We start from the raw sequence: 9,141 nt of genomic DNA, 5'->3' as shown, positions 1-9,141 counted from the left end.
TTATTTTATAAACAAAAGTAGTCATTTGAAAAACTTGTTTCTAATCAAAAAAAAGGGATTGGCAGACCTGTCTCTTAAAATATAGGACTACAAATTAGCCAAACAAACAGACATATCGATAAGTGAAACATATTTTTGAGTGTGACCATCGTTTCAATATTCCAAATATTTATAGGTACGAAAATAAAGAGTTTTGAATGAAATTATATTACAACTTGTATAAAAACATCTATATGTGTAAAAATTATTGTCAATTTAGCCAAAAAAAAATCAAAGTTTCAAAAAATGATAGAAACATCGATATTTCGATAGTGTTATCGATGTTTCTCCGACTCTGCTAAATGCTTCCTCTTTTCTTTGATGTCTTGTGAATGACATCGTTTTGCTGTAATAATTGTAAGTTATTGTTAAAAGCGTGGCAAATACAATAGGAAGTTGTTGCTACTTGATAGTGCAACCTGCTCTGCATGTGTTCCAAGTGTCTAGTGTACGGATACATCATAATATAGTGACGAATTTGTGCGGTCAATATTTTGCAAACGCCATGTTGGCCGCTTGCACATAACCTCAACCACCAAGTGACACAGCACCCGAAACTAATGAAATCAGTTAATAATTTGTATACGTTTTAATATATTTTCATTTTTATAGAAAACGGCATAAGCAGAAGTAAAAAACATGTCACGTTTCTTTGCCAACGGTTCAGACTCGGAATCCGAGTCCAGCGAGGAGGAGGTTCAGTTGCAGAACTACAACAAAGCCGCCAACTTTGTGAGTGCAAAAATTTTCCTTACCAATATTGCTCAGATCCAATAATTAACTGCAATTCTCTTTTGTGGCACAGCAATTCAGTGACGACGAGGAGGAGGTAAAACGTGTGGTGCGCTCCACCAAGGAGAAGCGATATGAAAACCTAACAGGCATCATTAAGACGATACGCAACCATAAGAAGATCAAGGATATACCGAATACGCTAAGCAGCTTCGAGGACTTGACGCGCGCCTACACAAAGGCGTTGCCGGTCATCTCGAAGGAGGAGAACGGTATTACGCCGCGCTTCTACATTCGCTGTCTTGCCGAACTAGAGGATTTCATCAACGAAGTGTGGGAGGATCGCGAGGGTCGCAAAAATCTCTCGAAGAACAACTCGAAATCGTTGGGCACACTACGTCAAAAGGTGCGCAAGTATATCAAGGATTTCGAGGATGATTTGGCGCGTTTCCGTGAAGCACCCGATCAGGAAAGCGATGTCGAGGAGGGCGACGGTGACGCACACGACAGTGATGCGGATCGCGATGGCGCCGACAGCGATGCCGGTGTTGTTGGCACCGGTAAGCTGCCCGATCAGCCCAAGGCTGCCAAGACGGCGCCGTCGAAGGCGATTGCCGATGACGATGATGATTCGGATGATTCAATTGACTGGGACTCCGACACCGAATCGGAGACGGAGTCGTCCGAGGATGAGAATCAATACCAGAACATGCGTGAGCGTTTCTTGAAGCGCACCACCGAAAAGGAGGATAAGGACGATGATAAACGCAAGGACAAGCGCAAGGAGCAGAAGCACAAGGTACGTAAACGTGCCGAAGATGATGAGGATGGCGAATGGGAGACCGTTGTCAAGGGCAATGTTGTCGAGAAGCCAAAAATGTTTGAAAAGGATGCCGAAATCGACATTCCTCTGGTGCTGGCAAAACTCGTCGAGATTATGTCTGCCCGTGGCAAGAAACGCACTGATCGTCGCCTGCAAATTGATTTGTTGTTCGAGCTGCGCGACATCTCCGAGCAGCATGAGTTGGGTACACCAATTAGTGTCAAGATTCACTTTAACATCATTTCGGCCATCTTCGATTACAATCAAAAGATTTCGGAGCCCATGAAGCTGGAGCATTGGGCACTGTTGCTGGAGGTGATGCAAAGCATGCTGAAATTGCTGCTCGCCAATCCTGATATCAACATGAACGAAAGCGTTGCTGAGGAGCACGAGGAATACAGCGCTGCACCGTATTTCATTCGCGGTTGTCCTTTGGCTGCCGTTGAGCGATTGGACGATGAGTTCACCAAGCTGCTGAAGGAGTGCGATCCGCATTCCAACGATTACGTGTCGCGTCTTAAGGACGAAATCAATGTGGTGAAGACCATTGAGCTTGTCGTTCAATACTTTGAACGCTCCGGCAGCAACAACGAACGTTGTCGCATCTATCTGCGGAAGATCGAACATCTATACTATAAGTTTGATCCCGAGGTGCTGAAGCGCAAGCGTGGCGAGCAACCAGCTGCAGGTTCTGCTCCCTCCTCGGTGGAGGTGATGGACAAGCTGTGCAAGTTCATTTATGCCAAGGACGACACGGATCGCATACGTACGCGTGCCATATTGGCGCACATCTATCACCATGCAATGCACGACAATTGGTTCCAGGCACGTGATCTGGTGCTGATGTCGCATCTGCAGGATAACATTGATGCAGCGGATCCATCAACACGCATTCTCTACAATCGCATGATGGCCAATTTGGGTCTGTGCGCCTTCCGACAGGAGAACGTCAAGGATGCCCATCATTGTCTCGTCGATCTAATGGTTACCGGCAAGCCCAAGGAATTGCTCGCCCAGGGTCTTTTGCCGCAGCGTCAACACGAACGTTCTGCGGAGCAGGAGAAGATTGAGAAGCAACGTCAAATGCCATTCCATATGCACATCAATCTCGAACTGCTCGAATGCGTCTATCTGGTGTCGGCGATGCTCCTCGAAATCCCCTACATTGCTGCCCACGAGTTCGATGCACGCCGTCGTATGATCAGCAAAACGTTCTACCAGCAGTTGCGTTCTTCAGAGCGTCAATCTCTGGTGGGACCACCAGAGTCAATGCGTGAACATGTCGTCGCTGCTGCCAAGGCAATGCGTTGTGGAAATTGGCAGGCTTGTGCCAACTTTATTGTGAACAAGAAGATGAACACCAAGGTATGGGATCTGTTCTATGAATCGGAACGTGTGCGTGAAATGCTGGTCAAATTCATCAAGGAGGAATCGTTGCGTACTTATCTGTTTACGTACTCCAACGTGTACACCTCGATCAGTATACCTTCATTAGCCCAAATGTACGATCTACCATTGCCCAAGGTGCACTCGATCATCAGCAAAATGATCATTAATGAAGAGCTTATGGCCAGCTTGGATGATCCCAGCGAAACGGTTGTCATGCATCGTTCAGAGCCATCGCGTCTACAGGCTTTGGCTATGCAATTCGTCGACAAGGTGACCAATCTGGTGGATGTCAACGAGAAGGTGTTCGACATGAAGCAGGGCAACTTCTTCCAGCGCGGCAATATGGGTAATCGCGATCGTGGCTACAATCGCAACCAGAACAACCAGGGTGGCAACTGGGGTGGCCAGCGTCGTCGTCCGCGTGGTGGACACCACAAACAACAGCAGCAGCAACAGCAGCAACAACAGACCATCGAGGAAGAGTAGACGCCACACGTCGATCAATCACACTAACATCCGCAGCCCACAAACAAATCCATAGCAATGGCTCAGGAATTGAGATGGCAATTGAGATGGAAGAAGAGAATAACAACTACTGCTAACAATAACTGTGACCAGGCCTCCGATTCAGTGTCATCTTTGAAGCTGAATCGGAGGTCTGCATTCTCTTCCAGCACCGATTTTCAATTACTCGCTGTACTGTGAATTTGTTTTAACGCTCATTATGCTTAAAAAGAAGAAAACTATTGATAAATGCATTTTGTATGAACTTAAATCTTAAAGTGCGAAAGTCTATGATTAAAATAAACTGTAAAAGAAACTACAAGAAAAACAAAGAAAACAACAAGCATCTTTTTGACTAAATTAATGAGATTGAAATATTGACATTTTTAATTTTCGATTAATTTTTAGTGTACTCAGCATACTAGCGATAAACGAAGCAAAGTGCGCACTCTTGTCAATTATCGCTTTTCGATGTTTCATATATCGATATGCTATCGGCAGCCTATCTGCGGCCAGCGCACATTTTCTGTTGGCTTATTGAATAACAAAGTTGGGGCAAATTATTAATTAAAATTACAAAAATACACACAATGAATAGCATTGGCGACGACTGCAACGAGCTAAAGAAACAATACGATGCATGCTTCAACAACTGGTTCTCCGAACGCTTTCTAAAAGGACAAACAGACGACTCCGTGTGTGCGCCCATTTTCAAGGTCTATCAGGAGTGTGTAAAGGTGAGTGGAAGTGGCAAGGAAGGGGTTCTTTGCCAATTATTACCGACCACATAACGCATTTATCAACCATCCACAGCGTGCAATACGTGAGCAGAAAATCGAATTGCGCGAAGTCGAAACGGATTACACCACGACAACTGAGTACGACAACAATAATAATGGAAGTGGAAGCGGCAGCAAGCCGAGCAAAAGTTGACCGCCATCGTTCAGTTTATAGCCAAGTATTACTGCATCGATCACAACAAGCGAGCCTCAGATTTGTATTAGCGTTGAGCAGCAGCAGGTTGGGAACGAGGATTCATTCCATCATCAACAGCAGCAGCGTCGTCGGCACAAGCAACGAAGCGACTCTGCTACAATCTAAAAAATATGTAGAACCAAAGGTCAGAATGAGTTGCCACAAAATGTGTAATAGAAATAGAAATTTATTGTTAAGTTGAAACATTGTTACGGTCAAAGTTTTGTATATACATATATTGTAGTAAATGTTTTTGATTAATAGACGACAATAATAAAAAAAAATACTTCAAATAAAAGTGTATGCTTCGGAGAGGATTTTGAATGATTTGCAGAGAATCTCTCTTATCACTTCCCTAGCCTTGAGGTCAGGTGCTTCCCCGCCTGGGACTTTGCTAATATAAAAATATAAAAGAGGCTAAAGCAATCAGCAACAAAACATAGACAAAGTAAAGCTTCAATTATCAACATGCAGTTTCTTTTCTCGCTTTTGATGTGCCTGCTGGTTGCCTCTGCAGCTTATTTGGAACTTGCCACAGGTGAACCTTTTGGACCTCATCCCAAACTGGGTGAACACACGCGTCCGCAAACATTGCCACCCAACCGAGCAGCGACACCCAATTTTGGAAACTCACGCTGGTGAACAATGAAAAACCAATTATAATTAGTGGAACACAAGTTTATACAAGTATTTAAATACAAGTTATTTGAACAAAATCTGTTGTATTTTCACTCTTTTAAACATAAACATATATGTTTCCACATTTGGACTTATTAACTACATATGTATGTATGCAAAGTGGAGTCCGAGAGCAAAAGGACTAAAAACACCAACGATGAAAAACGTTTCCAGTCAAAATGCCATCGAATTTGCGGGTTGTCTTAAACATCTACAAAACTCTTCTCTTAAGATTAAATGCGGATGGCAAGCGTTTTATTTTCCGCCAGCAGTGAACTTGGAGAGTTTTTCCAGCAGTCCAATGTACGATGTGTGCTCGTGAGCGGTGGCTAAATCGGACAGTTTTTCAGCAAACTCATTGCTGATGCCCTTCTCCTCCAGCAGATTCATTAACAGATCGTACAGATAACCATCGAGTACATCACCAGCAACGGCGTAAACTTTGTCGTTCCACTCGCCCTCAAAGATAGACAACTCGTCGATGGAGAAGACATCGTTGTATTCACCTTCCTGTGCCTCACCTTGTAAATAGGAGCAAGTGAATGACAATGTCGAGTTGCCACGAATAATGTCAACTTCGAATTGCGGCTTGCTGCGCATTTCACCCAAATCGGGCTTGTCGGCATTGGGATTGATCTCGGGTTCCTCCTCGCTGTCCACAGTGTGGTTTACATTGAAGCTGACCACTACCTTCTCCTTATCCGTTTGCTTGGTCAACTCGACATCGGCTCCACTCAATTTGACGCTGAAACCTTCCAAAGTGGTGGGCACAGTTTTGCCCTTTTGCACTTTACGCTCAGCGATGATCTCCTCTGTGAGGAATTCCACCAATTCACGTTCACCTAATCATAAGAAAAGCGATTATTAATGCATTTCTAATTCATGTTCTGCGATTTCATCAGCAGCACGTTTTTGAGGTTATGTAATTGTGGAACAACATGCCCCATTGAGCTGTGCTTGTTAAGGGAACAGCTATTTACGTAAATTAATGGCTTACCCTTTGTGTGCACATTGCAACCACAGGTGCAATTGATGCTTGGCTTGTGCACGTTCAGCACAGTAACGTGGTCGCCGCCTCCTGTTCCCCCAACCGTCGCCGGCTTTTTGGTCATGTGCCACAGGCTGCGGGTGAAATCACGTTTGCCCAAAGCTCCAGTTGCAGAGCTGGCTAGGCTGGCAAATCGAAGGGTTGCGGTCTTCAGGCTGTTCATCTTGTTATATAATAGGAAGTATTTGTAATAATCAAAATAAGAAAATGTGCTGCCGCCTTCTTCAGTATGTGTTGCAACTTGCAATGAATGTGACCGTAGTACGGATTTATAAATATATCTAATAACATTTCTTGTTGCCAGATGGCAACGTACAACAAACGTAATTTTTTTAGCCAGCTGGTAACGCTCTTCGTTGCGTTGTGCGTTCTGCTGGTCAGTTAGAAAACCAAAACAAAAAGCAAATGAATGAAAACATCAAAGAAAAACTCCTTGTGGAAGCAGAGGAAGATGACGCGTCTTCAGCTGAACAACATCCCAGCTGCCCTCATGGTCCCACAGTACTATTCTATCGCCAAAGTCAAACAACCGCAGATGGTTTCTTCGCTTGTTCTGCGCATCGTAATCCAAAACTTTGTGATTTTCGCATGAATCGTTTGGATTGGAATGGCAATCAATTGCCGCGTTGCTCTAAAGTCCTAGCTTATCCTAAGACGAATTGTACACATGATTTAGATCCCACCAGTCACCTGGTAGCGCTTTCACAAGATGATGTGCACGCTCAATATTTCTTTGATGAGAACGCTTTGCGTTTCTTTGCAGATCAGTGCCAAGCATTAGAGATCAGGTAAGTTTTAACTAAAAGTGTCACTTAACTTCATAGTTTCTTATAAATTTACCCTTTAGTAAAGTTATCTGCATGGGCGCACCACGCCTCCACTTTCATTTGCGGCGCAACAAGAATATTGCAAGTTTTCTGCTCGACTTCGATGATCGCTTCGGCAGCTATCTGAGTCCAAATGAGTTCTGCCTCTATAACATGTGCAATAATCATTTTTTCTACGCTCGTCAACCCTTCGAGGACTTTCTTAAATGTGACCAGTGAGTCATACCCTTTAGTTTTCCAATTTATGGTAACTTTACTGAATATTTGCAGAAATGAAAGTGTCTTAATTGTAACAGATCCTCCATTTGGCTGCCGCACCGAGCTCATTGCTCACACTCTGCGCTCATTGATGCGGCTGCATAATAAAATCAATGGCCTGCCAGTAACACCATTGGCCATCTTTTGGGTCTATCCCTACTACATGGCCAATTATATAAAGCAGGATATGCCAGAACTTCAAGTCTGCGACTACAAGCTCAACTACACCAACCACACACGCTACACCAATGTAGGAGCTTCCCGACGTTGCCACGGCTCTCCCGTGCGCGTCTTCACTAACGTTCCACTGCAACTGCTTCGGCTGCGTATCGATGAAGGTTACAAGTACTGCGAGAGCTGCAAACGATTTACGGGAGTGGAGAATGTACACTGTAATCGCTGTGACAATTGTTGTGCGCAGAATGGCCAAACCTACAGACACTGCACTATCTGTGATATGTGTGTGAAACCCAACTATGTACACTGTCCAAGCTGTCGTCGTTGCAGCCAAGTCGAAGGTCACAACTGCGAGTTGTATCAATCGAAGCAGCTCTGTTGGCTGTGTGGCCATCGGGGTCATGTTGAAAGCAATTGTCTAACTTGGTCGCAGTTGCGGCACAAGCGGAAAATACATACACACGGTTGCCTGATTTGCGGCCAAAAACAGCACACTGAACGCAATTGTAAACAGCGTGGACGCTATTTTAAGGAATCCCAGTTTATGGGCCAAACAACGATAGCACTGCGAAAGCATTAAAAGTACACACAACTCTGTTTTGTTTAGGTTTTTAAACACACTGTTTTAATACGAAAAAATCATTTGTTCTTAACACACATCAGCATGAAGCATGTCCACCATAAATTGTGGAATGCATTTTTAATGTCTATGCCACAAAATCAAAAAAAAATTGTTGTGCAGCAATTTGAAGTAAATCGCAAATTTCGACCGAAAAATTATGATGTATAAAATTTTTTAGTTTATCAGTTTAACGAGGGGTAACTTAAGCTTAGACAATTATTATTAATTTCAAGTGGAAAACACCAAATGCCTCAACAAACGGAATGCAGATACAACAGTATCAATGTTGTTGTTGTTGTTGTTTGGGCCACTGTTGTGATATGAAATCTGATGACGTCGACAATTTGTGGTTCGCGTTGCGTTGCGTTCGTTGAGGTGAAAGTATTTTGTATTTGCTACGATGAAAGTGTCTAAGAACGGTTGTATTTGCCCCAAATGTGCAGCATGAAGACTGAGGCGATGAACAGCAGCGACATGACCAAAACAGGAACTGGTCCACTACAGAAGAAGGGGAGGAGGAAATTAGCCACGGTAATTAAATGTTAGTTAGCCTGTCAACTTACACTTTAATGCCGGGGGAATCATCTGTGTAGAAACGCCACATGCCACCAGTGCCTGCGCCGCCGGGAGCACGACTCCTTGCCGCCGTTGTCGTTGTTGTCTTGCGTTGCTTCAAAGTGCTGCCGCCGCCGCCGCCAGCGGCTGAGCTACGTGGCGCCGACAGTTTGCTGGGCGAGCGTGAACCGCTGCCAACGGATGTGGAACTTGCAGGAGCAGGCTAAAATCATTTAGCAGAACTTAATTGAAGTTGTTCAATTGTAGATAAAAGGTTGTAACTTACCATTTTAATTTATATGTTTAATGTGAATTAAAAGTAAAATATGCACTAAGCTCGTGAGTTCTGTGTGCTGACCTGGAAAGTATTGAATGCGCTGAAATCAATTTGACACTTCTCTCTTCGTGTCGGGTTCGTGTTCCACGTCACCGGGCATTCGTGTTACACACTATTTTGTGTCAAATATGATATACCAAAAAATGGCAGTTCCGCAATTGACAGTCTGGTTACACT

General features: G+C 44.0%; 5 protein-coding genes across 6 annotated transcripts; 3 read left to right on the top strand and 2 right to left on the bottom strand.

The window, feature by feature from the left end:
- Nucleotides 1-265: 265 nt before the first annotated feature.
- On the top strand, nt 266-3,827 carry LOC117572645 (eukaryotic translation initiation factor 3 subunit C). 2 transcript variants are annotated; one of them, XM_034255624.2, is made up of 3 exons: nt 266-396; nt 652-771; nt 845-3,827. In XM_034255624.2, exons 2-3 carry the CDS (start codon nt 679-681, stop codon nt 3,467-3,469), a joined length of 2,718 nt encoding a protein of 905 aa, XP_034111515.1. In that variant the 5' UTR covers nt 266-396; nt 652-678; the 3' UTR covers nt 3,470-3,827. The 2 variants fall into 2 exon arrangements, with proteins under 2 accessions (XP_034111515.1, XP_034111516.1); XM_034255625.2 differs by lacking the exon at nt 266-396 and adding an exon at nt 426-487.
- A 151-nt stretch (nt 3,828-3,978) lies between these two features.
- Nucleotides 3,979-4,751, top strand: LOC117572650 (TP53-regulated inhibitor of apoptosis 1-like). The gene is made up of 2 exons (XM_034255629.2): nt 3,979-4,224; nt 4,301-4,751. The coding sequence occupies exons 1-2, from the start codon at nt 4,078-4,080 to the stop codon at nt 4,418-4,420; spliced, it is 267 nt and encodes an 88-aa protein (XP_034111520.1). The 5' UTR covers nt 3,979-4,077; the 3' UTR covers nt 4,421-4,751.
- A 374-nt stretch (nt 4,752-5,125) lies between these two features.
- Nucleotides 5,126-6,449, bottom strand: LOC117572648 (complement component 1 Q subcomponent-binding protein, mitochondrial). The gene is made up of 2 exons (XM_034255627.2): nt 6,138-6,449; nt 5,126-5,982 (listed from the first exon to the last, which is right to left on the bottom strand). The coding sequence occupies exons 1-2, from the start codon at nt 6,349-6,351 to the stop codon at nt 5,396-5,398; spliced, it is 801 nt and encodes a 266-aa protein (XP_034111518.1). The 5' UTR covers nt 6,352-6,449; the 3' UTR covers nt 5,126-5,395.
- A 98-nt stretch (nt 6,450-6,547) lies between these two features.
- On the top strand, nt 6,548-8,542 carry LOC117572646 (rRNA N6-adenosine-methyltransferase ZCCHC4). Its single transcript, XM_034255626.2, has 3 exons — nt 6,548-6,976; nt 7,036-7,230; nt 7,286-8,542. The coding sequence occupies exons 1-3, from the start codon at nt 6,594-6,596 to the stop codon at nt 8,028-8,030; spliced, it is 1,323 nt and encodes a 440-aa protein (XP_034111517.1). The 5' UTR covers nt 6,548-6,593; the 3' UTR covers nt 8,031-8,542.
- On the bottom strand, nt 8,048-9,075 carry LOC117572649 (protein transport protein Sec61 subunit beta). Its single transcript, XM_034255628.2, has 3 exons — nt 8,914-9,075; nt 8,636-8,850; nt 8,048-8,570 (listed from the first exon to the last, which is right to left on the bottom strand). The coding sequence occupies exons 1-3, from the start codon at nt 8,914-8,916 to the stop codon at nt 8,483-8,485; spliced, it is 306 nt and encodes a 101-aa protein (XP_034111519.1). The 5' UTR covers nt 8,917-9,075; the 3' UTR covers nt 8,048-8,482.
- Nucleotides 9,076-9,141: the final 66 nt, after the last annotated feature.

The sequence above is a fragment of the Drosophila albomicans genome, chromosome 3 (assembly GCF_009650485.2).
Source record: "Drosophila albomicans strain 15112-1751.03 chromosome 3, ASM965048v2, whole genome shotgun sequence".
Classification (NCBI taxonomy): domain Eukaryota; kingdom Metazoa; phylum Arthropoda; class Insecta; order Diptera; family Drosophilidae; genus Drosophila; species Drosophila albomicans.
This window is presented reverse-complemented; position numbering and strand designations above follow the sequence as displayed.